The sequence below is a fragment of the Nansenia antarctica genome (genome assembly GCF_963989245.1).
Source record: "Nansenia antarctica genome assembly, chromosome: 12".
Classification (NCBI taxonomy): Eukaryota; Metazoa; Chordata; class Actinopteri; order Argentiniformes; family Microstomatidae; genus Nansenia; species Nansenia antarctica.
In genome coordinates, this window is record NC_137682.1 from 11,666,533 (window position 1) to 11,680,775 (window position 14,243).

Below are 14,243 nucleotides of genomic sequence, written 5' to 3' on the forward strand. Positions count from 1 at the left end.
GCTCCACTCGTCTCTTCCATCGCCTGCTCAGTATCTTCCTCTCCCTCACGGCTACATACTTACTGCTCAGCACTGGGTAAGACACAAGCTAACGCCATCCACTGTATAGTTAGCTTGGATAGGTCTCTAGCTGGATAAGCCATGATGGCAACTTTCACTAGCTAGCTAGCTTACAAGAATGCTAATGTTGCTAATTGCTAACGTTGCTACATTCATTGTTTGTACTACACCACATGTATTATGCCCTATAGAATAAAGCAATGTATTGGCCAGTGGTTATTCATTCTAAGTGGTAGTGTCTGCATTGAAACAGATACAGTATGTGACTTGTAGAAAAAAGCCGTACACCCGACGTGCCCGGCTTGAAAAATGTAAAGGAAGTTCCAGGAACGACAACAACGGCGTTTCTGAAGACTTGACTTGTGTGTCTTTCTCTCTCCAGCTGGGAGGCTCTGTTCCCTCCAGTGCTGTCCTGGTTGATGTTTGTGTGGATCAACATTGAGCAGGAGGCCATACACTCACAGGGCATCTCGGGTAGACAGAAGGTACGCTTTTACTCACAACATCCTCTCTGCACTACCACTGTGTCCTGGTTCACTGTCACTTTAAGAATCCCCTTATGAAACGGTTAAACTACAGCGTCCTGAGAACCACAGCTAGTGTCACTGGAGATCAGTTTTACTCACAACTCCCTCTATGTACTGCCACTCTGTCCTAGTTCACTGTCACTTGAAGCATCTCCATATGATACAGTCACCACTGTACTTTTTGAGAACCGCAGCTCAACTGTGTCACTGTGTCACCTGGCTGGCTAACTGAACTATCAATGCTAGTTTATAAATTAACTAAATGAATGGCTCACATTCAACCACACAACTCCTTTGCTAGTTTCAAAGTCGTGTTACTAAGACGACTGCAGAAAAAACGTAACCATTATGGACAGATTGTTTCAGTCACTAGTAGTCATGCCGGTTTGATGATGAAACATGTCAGGAAACTCGCCCTTCAGGTGAGTGGATAGTGTGCTCCTCCCTGCTCTCCCCAAGTCCTCAAAATCTTGTTTTGTGTGTGTCGTGCTTGGGCCCAAAAAGAGTCAGGAGTGGGACCTGGTCTCTACTGGAAAAGCGCCATAAATGGCCATGTTATTATATGGAGGAAGTGGTCAGTGGTCCGCCCTTTTATAAATGTCATACTTAATGTATTCTTTGACTGTAAAAGGGGAAACCCTGTTAGCTCATTTCAGCAATGTGCGGTAATACACACTCTCAACTAGGGCTGGACGATTAATCGATTTTAAATCGAAATCGCGATTTGAAATGATGCGATTAGCTAATCGCAAAGCCTGCGATTTGCCTGCGATTTTTATTTTTTATTTTTTTTTAAACCTTTATTTGACCAGGAAGTCACATTGAGATTAAAACCTCTTTTGGAAATTTGATCAGCACTCATGGAATGCCTCTTGTCCAATCAAATTACTTGGTCTCTTTATGACTTTGAACCCGGCGCTCTCAGAGCGAATTTACGAACGCAGGCATAGGTTGTGTCACGACAGTCAGTCCAATTATTATGAGACTTTGGGCTAACGTAACGGAGACAATTAGACACCACTTGGCTTACTGGACGTATGATAAACGTTAGTATGTTATAATTGCGACAGGTAAGTGTACAATTTCACTATACTAACTGTACCAGCCAAGTGCATGTCGGTGCTGTTAGTCCAGCCTTAAACTTAGCTTAGCTAACTTGTAGTCTTCGAGACGGTAGCTTAGCTTAGCTACTCATGCTAACCCGGCGTTAAAGTACAGACACAGAGTTGACAGTCTCAGCAACCTGCGGGTTGGTGTTTATATAGTATAGCAGGCTTATGGATACATGGAAGTTAACTGTTCTGTTGTCAAACATGAATGTGTCCTGTATGCATAACCTCATACTATTCGTTCATACCAGCCGGCTTTAAAGACGCAGAGGTTAGCCTAGCCTAGCCTTGGGCTGAAGTATGTCACAGATTCCTAAGTCAAGGTGACGTGTGTCTGTGCTCCATAGTCAGAGACCACCATTCTATCATTCATCAGTTCGACTGTTGACCGAGTCATCTAGATGTGGTCCTTTCAGTTATAGTCACAGTGTATCCCCAAATGATCATTTTAATAGCTGGATCATCTTAGAAAGTAGCCACCTGTCTAGATGAGATATACAATTCATATATTTTAAGTTCTCATCCTTGCATTAGAATTAGAGCAGTTAATAGTTTGATGGTATCATGTGGTAATGCTCTCTGAAAATAGGTGATAGACAGATTCATCCAATCACCTGCCAAGTATTTTTTGAAAGTACCTGCCCTTTTCCAAACAGCTTCCAATTAAGCTTTCCTAGATGGTTGTGTGAAACAAACCACCTGAGTCAGGTTAGTAATGCTCCATCACATGTTTTAATCTGAAGCTTGATTTTAAAGCAACCCAACTTTAAAGCAACCCAATGTAAGTTTAGTTCTTTCACTCGTAGCTCGGGCTGTGGGGGTGCTAGAGGAGGGAGCCTCTAAGTCCCCTGAAGACGTACAAACAAACTGCACGTTGATACGACCTTCCTAGCCGGAGATATGGCCGCACTTTACAAAAACTCCCTTTTTTTTTTTTTTTTTTTTTTTTGCTATTTAAAAAATAAATAATCGCAAATTAATCGCAATCGCGATATCTGTCCAAATAATCGCAATTCGATTTTTTTCCCCAAATCGTGCAGCCCTACTCTCAACCATAAAAAAGTTTTTCTCATTGCGGTTATACTGACTAATCTGAACTGTGTTTTTTCTCTAGCTTTCAACCATTGACTTCTCTGAGAATATTGACATCACCAAAGTCAGACAACTGAAGCTCGATGACATCAGAAGATCCTATTTCTTTGTATCCTTTTACCCAGTTCACAAAACTGCCATGAGCCTGTAGGTGGCGATGATGTTGTTGACACTATTAACAGGGGTGCACATAACTGGTGCGCCAGTGCGCATGCGTCGCCAAAATGCATGCTGCGCGGAAGATCAGCGGCATGAACGCGCTCTTGCGCACCAACAGCTGGGAGCGCTGGGAGAGGAATTTACTTCCTCAAAATCCACCTGCTGACTGCTGACTGCTGCATCACTGCAAGCCCCGTAACGCCATCACAACGACCACGGCGACTCCCCTCACGAAAACATTCGGAAAGTATCGTAACTTGTACTTTCATTCTGCGTGTCGCACGGTTATCACGCCGACACGTGACAATTCAGTCCCGAACGACTCGTCGCTAAAAGGAAAAACAACACCAAGGAACTTCACGTTTCTTTTCTCTGAAGCTTTCAAACGTTCAGACGTTTGTTTTACAGCTTCATTATCGCACCTAGACCCCTGACCCAGGGAATATGGTTGGGAATTCTATAAATAAAAAAAAAAAAAGACTTTGTTGCACAATCAAAATAATGAGCTATTTAAAGTGATAGCCTACAACAGCCTACAACAGCCTACAACATCCTCTACCATGGTTGAAATTGAGGACAGTGATAACTTACAGCAGTCAAGAGAGCAGTGATGATGATGATTAAGCTTGTAGCATAAATAAATGCTTAGGCTGTAACTTTTTGTTGAAAAGTTGATTTCAGTGTTTACAGAACAGAGCAGTGCTTAAAGAGATGTCAGTTGATTTCATTGTGTTTAAAGAACAGACATTCAGTTAGTGCTTAAAGAGATGTCAGTTGATTTCATTGTGTTTAAAGGAGTCTGACAGACTTTCATGCTTAAAGAGCAGTCATTTGATTTTGCATTTGTTTCTTTTGTTTTGCACACAATCATTTGTTCGTTCATCTTTATTTATGAATAAATGTCGTTTTGCTAATATAAGTTATCCATGTATCCCTTTTTTATCCATCCTGTGGGACTGGTCGTGACTCGCGAGCTCGGGGAGCACCAAGCAGCATCCCTAGGTGCTCCTCTGAGCACTGGCCCCAAAAAGTTATGTGCACCCCTGACTATTAACCTAATCACACTACAGAGATTAACCGAGCTGTGTTGGTTGTCCTGGTTACGTATCTGTTGGCATTACACACTACAAAGCTGACCAAACCATGCTGGCTCAGATATTTTTCTTTCACATTGTCATTTCAAGCACTGTTTCAGCAACTACAGTGGGGTGCAAAAAAAACAGGCATCCCTGGTTTTGTCTGTTACAATTAATCTCCAAGTGATTGAAAGCAATCCTGAACACTAAATGCTAGAAAAAGGCTTCTTTTTATTTACATTTTTCAGAGTTTTTAAATTATAAAAAAGGAAAAAGGCCCTGTGCAAAAGTTGGATTATTCTTTGTTACCTTTTGAGAAGATGATTACTAAAGGCCCAGTCCAAGGTGATTTACTCGTTAGGGCTTCAATGAGTCAGGTGAATGTAATTCAAGGGTTGAACTATATATTCTGAAGTAACTCCATGCCTTCTAAAGTATCTGACTGCGGTGGCTGTTGTGTCTGGTGTTAAAAACCATAGGTTCCTCTAAACAGTTGTCCAATGATGTCAGAATCAAGATAGTTCACTTCCATCATCAAGGAGAGAACTACCCATTTCCACTGTCAGAAACATCATCAGAAAATGGAAAATAAATGGAACAATTGAAGTTATGGAAGACCAAGATAAATTTCAGGTAGAATGGCCTGAGATCTGGTGAGAAATGTTCAGAAGAACCCACATCACACATCACTGCAAAAGAGCTGAAAAAAAGAGTAGCAGACACCGGTCTAGTTGTTCACAGGACAACAATACAGCATACCTTAAACAACAAAGACCTACATGGCAGAGTTGCCAGAAAGAAGCCTTTCCTACGACCTCAAAACAAAATTAACCGTCTGAAGTATGCAAAAGAAAACCTTGAGAAACCTGAAGCCTTATTGGAACAATGTGCTTTGGACTGACGAAACCAAAATGGATGCATAGTTTATGTTCAACTGGAAAAGGTAGTGATCACAGAATTTCGTGTTTTGACTGCTGGGAGTTCGTTAAAAATGCCTTTTAAAAAGCCAGAATAAAAGTATTTTTTAAGAATAAAAGTCTGAAACTTTTTATTTTATTTTGCAGAATAAAAGTCTGAAACTTTTTTTTTATTTTGCAGAATAAAAGTCTGAAAAATAAAATTTAAGAATAAAAGTCTGAAAAAATAAATTTAAGAATAAAAGTCTGGAAAATTAAATTTCAGAATAAAAGTCTGGAAAATTAAATTTCAGAATAAAAGTCTGGAAAATTAAATTTCAGATTAAAAGTCCGGAAAATTACATTTCTGAATAAAAGTCCGAAAAATTAAATTTCTGAATAAAAGTCTGAAAAATAAAATTTCTGAATAAAAGTCTGGAAAATAAAATTTCTGAATAAAAGTGGAAAATTAAATTTCAGAATAAAAGTCAGAAAATTAAATTTCAGAATAAAATACAGGAAAAGTTGCCTACAAGTTTGCTGATGAGGGCAAATGAAAAGGGCGATGAAAACAAATGGATTATTTCAGCTTTGCAAAATGTTCAGGCCCTGTATGTTTTCCTTGATACTGTTGCTCTACATGCTGTTTGGTGTGACTAAGCTTGAGTTGTGGACTGTGGAGATTTTACAAAAGATGAAAAGTAATTTTCATGTTAAGATTATATTGAGTGATTAGAATCTTGTTGAGTATTGAGCACTGCAATTGTACCCTAGTTGATTGAGGCATACATTAGGCCTATTACCAGTCCATAGATTTTTTCCTTGACATTTCCTGTCAGGTTTTCTTCATAATCACAGCATTCTTTGGCACAGGGAACATAGCATCCATTAACAGGTACAGTAAAAGAAAGACTAAGGCTATGAAACACTTTTTTTATGAGTTATCACAAAAGTTATTAATTCCCACTCTGTATTATTTTATACAGAAGAGTGGAGCTTCCTCATGCTTTCTCTTATTCCCTCTCACTTTCTCTCTTTCTGAACTAGTTTTGACCCAGCCTCGGTGTACTGCTTTCTCACAGTCTTCAACCCCTTCATCATGGGGGGACTGATGATGTGGAAGGTACCCCCCCCCCCCCCCCCACACACACACACACACACACACACACACACGCACACACACCTATCAAACCACACACATATCCAACCACACTTACGCACACACCACATGAAAATAGGTTTAAAGAAAACAATGCTCTATTTTGCAGTTTTTCTGTGTAGGAAGCAGGCTAATTTACAAGCGGCCAACTAGTGGTCATTGTGTGTAAATAGCAGATTTACATTCTAAAGATGTAGGCTGTTCTAGTGTTAAGTCTAAGTGGATATGTGTGACCCATTTAGGCTAAGGCCCCTATGTTCCTTCTGCAGGTCATCATCCCGTTTGTGATTGTGATGTGTACGTTCGAGAGCATCCAAGTCTCCACTCAGCTGTCATCTAGAAGGTAAACCAGTCTTGAGCCCAGACTAGATATTGTGAGTGTAACCGAGTTACTCACTCCTCCTCACCCAAACGTGATAGACATGTCACGTTTCAGTGACTTAACATTGTCTTATGATGGACGTGTCATGTTTCAATGTAACTAGGATAAGAAAACGGTTGCTGCCTTTGATTCAAAAGGTCATTCATTCTGGTTTTCTTTGTTGTTATTTTATTTCCAGTCTATTCCTCATCGTCCTGGTCATCTCAGACCTAATGGCTCTGGTAAGACATGCTTGCTCAGAAATTGACATTAAAGAATTGCTCCATAGCCCTAACAACATTTTTTTAATGTGGGCTTAAAGGTGCAATCCATATAACTTTCATTTTGGGTCTTAAGTGCTGCCCTTGCATTTGTTTGTAAACTAGGGAGGTAGATCTTGGGGGTTTTAGCTAAGTGCCTTTGCAGTACCATGAGTTGCCACTGGGAAAATAGAGTTGACTATTCCACCTTGAATATGGGAAAAGTTTTCCCTTCAATTGCTTAATCTCTCTCTCTCTCTCTTTCTTCTGCAGCACTTTTTCTTCCTGGTTCAGGACTATGGCAGCTGGTTGGACATTGGCACCAGGTTGGTCAGCTGGGAAACAGATTGTTTGTATTTATTTTTGATCATAAGTAGGCTAATGGGACAGTGAAGCTTTTTGGATTCTTTTGGTTCTATACTCCTGGAGTCCAATAATTTACTGTGAGGTTAAAGTAGAGATTCTCAGCTTTTATTTTAACGTATTGATTTCACCATTTAGGAAATACAACACTAGTAAGTGGGACAATTAGTAATGGGAAAATTGTCTTGACAGGTGTCTCTGGTTAGTCAGGTGTGTTCCATCACATCATTTGTGCAGGCATAAGACAGCTGTCATTGTCTAGTACTGATTCTGGGCTTTGTGTTTGCCTTTGGAGTCTGCTATTGATGTCTGTTAACATGAGGACAAAAGAGGCATCAATAGAAGTCAAGGAAGCCATTAGCCATTACCACATACAGTATAAAAACATACAATATACATCATAAAATAACAACAAACAAGCAACAGAAACAGTGAGCAGACACAGGCTATAAAAGATAACCTAAGCACATTTGCATGTATGATTCAAAGTCTCTGTAGCACACAGTTTAAAATCAGAGAGTGGAATGAACATGCTAAGTTTCAACTTTTTCTGAAGTAGATTCCAAGTTGAAGGAGCATCGTAACAGAATGCAGTTTTACCAAATTCAGATCTGACATCTGATATTTATTCTGGAAAGTGCACTGGGAAGTGCAAACCACTAGTTACAGTTTGGTCAAATGACCTGTACCCTGCAGAGGTCTGGAAAAAGGTCTTGTGGACAGACGAGATGAATATTATCAGGTACCAGAGTGATTGAAGAGGAAAAAAAATGTTTTGGGGGGGGAAGCATATTTAAACAAACAACCATTCTACAGGCGATTGTATGTTTAATTTCCTGATGATATGATTTTAAGCAAAAAGACAAAACAACTGAAGATGGCTGTAGTACAGTCCTGGCGGATCATCACCAAAGAAGATACCCAGGGTCTGGTGGCGTCAATGAGTCGCAGATATTCCATGCAAAGGATTGTCAATTGCTCCAATTTTCTAAGACTTTTTCTATGTACAAAAGGCCTATTTCTCTCTATCTTTCTCTCTCTCTCTCTCTCTCTGTTTAAATCTGTGTTAGTGAGCACTTCTCCTTTGCCGAGATAATCCATCCACCTGACAGGTGTGGCATATCCAGATGCTGATTAGACAGCATGATTATTGCACAGGTGTGCCTTAGGCCACTCTAAAATGTGCGGTTTAATCACACAGCACAATGCCACAGATCATGTCGCAAGTTTTGAGGGAGCGAGTATAGAACCATAAGATGTAAACAATATTTCAGTGTCCCATTATTTATACATGACTCCAACACATTCTGCAGTTTATGACACATAAAACGTTTAAAAAGTACTGTAGACACACACACACACACACACACACACTTCTTACTAGTAGCATATTAACCCATTACCCTCTGTTACAGTATCAGCCATTACGTGATAGTGATGTCCATGACCATCTTCCTGATGTTGCTGAGTGTGATGACCCACATCCTCACCTCCAGGAAAGTCACCCTGTGGAGGAGACGCAAGATGCACTTTCCCTGAATAGTGTGTGTGTGGGTGTGTGTGTGTGTGTGTGTGTGTGTGTGTGTGTGTGAGAGAGAGAGAGAGAGAGAGAGAGAGAGAAAGCAGTTTTTACTAGAACTATTTATTGACTGTTTTGATTATGGGTTCAGGGTTGTGACATGGCATGAATTGAAATCGATTGGATGTTTGCTCAAGATACTGCAAGAATGCTTTTTACTGTGTGTGTGTGCACTCAAAATGCATCACTGTAGTTTTTTACATTAAAACTGTATTTTTGTAGCATAGGTTAGTCAAAGGGCGGAGTATACTTGAATGTTTGACGATGTATGTATTACATGTCAGTTGTATTTTCATTATTTGCCAAATATATATGTAAGTTGTTAATTAATTTAAATGTTTAGGACCAACAAAAAAAAACTTCTAACTGTAATATGTTAGCATTTTATACTGCTGGATAAGGGATGTATTTCTTCTGCTTTGTAGTCAAATGGTTTGTACTTCTACTAATGATACATTTGTGGTGTGGATAGTTTTATACTCAACAGATGTATTCAGTATTTCTTTATTAAAATGTGTATACTGTAGAGTTGTTCTGTCTCTGATCCTCACAAAGTCACAACCATAGTTTTTTTTTGTGCTCAAATGTTTCTTTATTTTCCTTTAAAACTCACATAATGACAAAACAAGACAACAAGTTAATGTCTACCTTCTCTCGTCTCTTTCCTATTAGCTATATCAATTATGACACATCCTGGAGTAACTTTTTCATGACCTTTTGTTGTCCAATGTCCATTTTGTGTCTACAATTTAGTTTTTTGAGCATTCTTTAATTCATTATAATTATGCCACATGTTCTAACAGCCACTGTGTGAGTGTGTGTGTGTGTGTGTGTGTGTGTGTGTGGGTGGGTGTGTGTGTGTGTGTGTGTGTGGGGGGGGGGGGGGTGTGGGAGTGTGTGTGTGGGGGGGTGTGGGGGTGTGTGTGTTGGGGGGCTGTCTCAGTGGTCTTCTTGTTCTATGCAAGAGGAGCACTTCATCTTTTGAAAACGCGGCTGAAGAACCTCCGAACTCCTCCCTTCTTCTTCTTCGTCTTCAGTTTGGTGGCTTTATCCTCTGAGAAGAAAGGACAAGATACTTGAGTGTTGTTCCGTTTATTAAATGATTAATGCAACTGTTACTTTAGAGACAATGATTGGTGTGAGGGTTTTTGTTTTATGATAATTTAGAAAATTAACAGTAAAAGTAACGTACCACTGGAATCAATAGCCATGAGCTCTGAGGGCTGTAAACAAACAGAGGAGAGCAGTCTAAGAGTAGGAACAGCAACACATTATTTCCTGTAGTGTCTTACACAGGAAAACATTAATGTTATTGTGATCGTGGCTAATTTTGTTGTCTTAATGAACACATAATGTTTTTCTTTACCTTGGTGAGTTGTGAGTCCTTATGCACCTCCTCCTTCTGCAGCAACTCGTTCTGCACCTCCTCCTTTTGCAGCACCTACTTCTGCACCTCCTCCTTCTGCACCTCCTCCTCCTGCACCTCCTCCTTCTGCACTGCCTCCTTTTGCAGCACCTCCTCCTGCACTGCCTCCTTTTGCAGCACCTCCTTCTGCATTGCCTCCTTCTGCGCGGATTTGCTCCCATTCAGCCACAAGAGCATTAATAAAGTCGGGCACTGATGTTGGGCAAAAAGGACTAGTTTGCAGTCAACGTTCCAATTCATCCCAAAGGTGTTTGATGGGGTTGAGGTCAGAGCTCTGTGTGCAGGCCAGTCAAGTTCTCCCAGACCAAACTCGGCAAACCATGTCATTATGGACCTCACTTTGTGTATGGGGGCATTGTCATGCTGAACCTGGAAAGGGCCTTCCCCAAACTGTTGCCACAAAGTTGGAAGCATACAATTCTGTAGAATCGCATTGTATGCTGTAGCATTAAGATTTCCCTTCTCTGGAACTAAGGGGCCTAGCCCAAACCATGAAAACAGCCCCAGATGATAATTGTGTCCACATACTTTTGTCCATTTGTGTATCTATCTATCTATCTATATATATATATATATATATATATATATATATATATATATATATATATATATATATATACCTATCTAAATGAGTTATGCATAAGCCTTTATAGGCTGGCCACTAGGTGGGGCTACGTGCCTGCAGGCTTCCTCAGCTTGTCCAGGTGTGAGTGAAGAGGGTTTCTGAGGGTTTCAGTGAATAGGTATACAGAATGTGTGTCCCATTGTGAGGGTCTCCCTTATCTCCTTCAGAGAACCTGTGTTACATTTGTAACCTCTAGGTTTGCTGATTAGGGCAAAAGCTAGAGATGAAAACCAACAGATTACAGATACACAGATTACAACATGTTCAGGCCCTGTATCTTTGAAATGGGGGTTTTCCTTGATAGTCTATGGGACAGACCAGATATGGGTACCATCAGAGTGGGCAAAACCTTACCTATACTAACTTGTTTATAGGGTCAATATAAGTAACTTAATATATGATAGCCTTTCCACAGGAACACCTTTTCATATGTATTTAATATGTTGTTATTTCCCCCTATTAGCGCCTGTAGGAGATTCAGTTCACAGGGAGTTGTCCCCTCCTACTTCTGAAAAACAAGATTGAGGACAACTGAGCCAGCTGAAGGAGATCTCCTATAGCGCTCCTTAGTGCAGCCTGGTTGTAGTAGTCTGAAAGTTGTTCCCCCCAATATAAATTATTTATTTAAAAAGTATGTAATACCGTATGTATAGATATAGTTATCAGAGCTTTCCATAAGTGCCGGCTGCTGGCCAAACATTCTCATTTATGTCCAGTCGGCTACTTTCAGTGTTTCCCACCTATTGTTCCTTCACAGTTTCATACCAAACCAAAAATACTTTCTCATAATAGCATAAAAGACCTCTAACATTGTGATTTACGCTGTTCTATTTCATGGAGCTCCGCCCCATAGGGGAGCTATGCTCCTATTGGTTTACCCAACTACCTTAAAGAATTGCTCCATAGTCCTAACTAACATCAATGTGTGCTTAAAGGTGCAATCTATACAACTTCATGTTGGGTCTTAAGTGCTACCGTTGCACTTGTTTGTAAACTAGGGAGGTGGATCTTGGAGCTGCAGAACCTTCAGTTGCCACTGGGGAAATATAGTTGACTATTCCTTTAATATAGGAATAGATTTACCTTTATATAATATATATTCTGTAGTTTATGACACATACATTTTTACAAAATCCTGGAGAGTCTCTCTCTCTCTCTCTCTCACACACACACACACACACACACACACACACACACAGTTCTTACTAGTAGCATATTTAACAACAACAACAAAAAGAAAGAAACGTATGCAGGGCACTATAAGGTAGCCCCGTAGCACAGAAGCCAAGTTAGCCTATTTATGTGGGGTTTTCTGTGCAGTGTGGAGTTGAAGTATACACAGAAGAGAGGTTTCACCTCATTAAACACATACGTACAAGAATATCTGTCCTACCATCATCGCATCCTGTTTCAGTTCTCACTTTGAACAGATGAGATGTTCCATATCTGCCATATCACTTGGTAGACAGATACCAGCTATTTTACCTGTGTACATTTGGTTTGTGTTATCAGTGTAATTCAGTAATTATGCAGAAAGTCCAGTGTCATCGCATTATGACCCTATCAAAACATTAACATTATTGGACAAATGTCACCCTGGTCAATATAGAATATGCTTAAAAGCCTAGGCTGCATATATCTATAGATAATGTCTGGTAAACTGTCTCTTTATCTGTACCCTTCATCTTCCATAGTTAAAGACAGCAACCAGCAGTAGTTCCTATATGGTGAAGAAAACACCATGTTGGCAAAGCCACATCTCTTGCAATAACCATTCTCCAACCAACTAGGCCATCTGACCCAAAAGTATTACATATATTATCGATAGTGGCAGTATTCTATCAACAATAAATAGTTGACATTGCTGACAGTAGCATGTAGTGGATATGCAAATGTGAAAACATGTTAGAAATGTCGGTAAATTTATTCTTTATGGGGTATTGTGTGTGGATTGATGGCAAATTCTTTTAATTTAATCCATTTGAAATGTTGTCTATTCACAACAAAATGTGGACAAAGTGAAGGGGTCTGAATACTTGATCCTTTCTACTCTTCACTTACTGACTGTTTGAAGTGTACTGTAGACTGTTCTCATAGCTATCTGGAGGTGGGTGAGGTGAGGGTGAGGTCCCTAGGACCAGACTCAAAACGAGAGGGGATAGAGCCTTCTCTAAAGCAGCCCCTAGGCTCTGGAATAGCCTCCCCCTCCAAGATCCGCCCAGAGTGTCGAGGCTTTTAAAAAAAGAGCTAAAACACACCTTTTCTCCCTGGGTAGAACAGGCTGACACCTTTTTTGTGGGCAGTAAAAAGTTCCTGACGCACGGGCCAGAGGTATTAAGAGTTCCTGCAATAAAAACCAAACTCCACCTCAAGCCCAACAGGCATGTAAGCGACCTAGTTGGGGGCCTTAGGGATATTTTGGTGCAAATTTGTGCAAAAGCATCAAATTTGGCCCAGATGTAGCTCAGAGTATGCTCTAGTGATTTAGCCAGGGCGCCCGAGCCAACGACCGCCATGGTCGCCATGGCGGCCAAATCAATATGGACGCCCTCTGAAAAAGGTTTCGGCGATAACTTTTTAACCAAATGAACTAGAAATGCAAGCCTGGTGTCTATTTTATGTTTTTTGACTATTAGAAACACATTAGAATGCTTATATTCATGATTGGGTGTGTCTGGAACCCTAATTTGCATAATGCCTTTTTTTGGGGGGGGGGGGGGTCAGGTCGATTGGCAAATGTCAATGTCCTTGCTGTGATGTATTGCGTCGGTCTTGCAGGTGTGATGGGCAGTGTTGCCACAGTTACTTTGAAAAAGTATTCTGATTACTGATTACTCCTTTAAAAAGTAATCTAGTTACTTTACTGATTACTGGATTTTAAAAGTAACTAAGTTAGATTACTAGTTACTTTTTTAGTTACTATTGGCAGCTGCCTAGGCACCCGACCCCCCCCCCCCCCCCGCAACATAAAAATGAAAACTGGTTTTGCCAAAACTCACTTTATTTTAACAGTAACTTAAATTACATAATTAAACTTTAAACAATAACTTAAAACAACAAAATAAAGAGTCTTTCTTTGCCTCACCCAACATAAATACTTGTTTTTAAACAATAAAATAAATATAATCTTTATTTAACAGTAACTAGCAAGGAGTGGTTTCACAAAACCTAAAACCTACCCTGACCATTCAGGCTTTTACCACAGGACAATATTTTCTTGCCAGCACAGAGTGTACAACGAACATTTATGTTCTTGTCATCCTTTGCTGACACAAACTCAAAATAATCCTTATATTTCCAGCTATTTAAAGCATATCTCTGTTCTCGCTCCATTGTGTAGGCTACGCTTCTGTTTACACTGTGCAATCAGCGTGGTGATACACGTGAGCGATTCTGCTGCAACCTCGTGTTGAAAACGTGAGCACTGACGTCACTCCCCAAGACGCGAGAAAAGCAAACAAATGTTTGTTTACTATCGAACATTACAAAGAAATACTGCATTTAGCCTAAGTTATGAGGTAGTAACGCAATAGTAACGCACAGTCACTTGA

General features: G+C 40.1%; 1 protein-coding gene across 1 annotated transcript in view; it reads left to right on the plus strand.

Moving 5' to 3' along the window:
- pign (phosphatidylinositol glycan anchor biosynthesis, class N) overlaps positions 1 to 9,029 on the plus strand; it is an 18,786-nt gene extending 9,757 nt beyond the window's left edge. Inside the window, exons 21-29 of the mRNA XM_080542913.1 lie at positions 1 to 76; positions 443 to 545; positions 2,811 to 2,897; positions 5,759 to 5,814; positions 5,967 to 6,042; positions 6,348 to 6,421; positions 6,639 to 6,681; positions 6,973 to 7,025; positions 8,478 to 9,029. The exon at positions 1 to 76 is cut by the window's left edge and continues 27 nt beyond it. Of these exons, the coding sequence (XP_080399039.1) occupies positions 1 to 76; positions 443 to 545; positions 2,811 to 2,897; positions 5,759 to 5,814; positions 5,967 to 6,042; positions 6,348 to 6,421; positions 6,639 to 6,681; positions 6,973 to 7,025; positions 8,478 to 8,601 (692 nt within the window). The 3' untranslated portion in view covers positions 8,602 to 9,029. The remainder of the gene's footprint in view (positions 77 to 442; positions 546 to 2,810; positions 2,898 to 5,758; positions 5,815 to 5,966; positions 6,043 to 6,347; positions 6,422 to 6,638; positions 6,682 to 6,972; positions 7,026 to 8,477) is intronic.
- Positions 9,030 to 14,243: the final 5,214 nt, after the last annotated feature.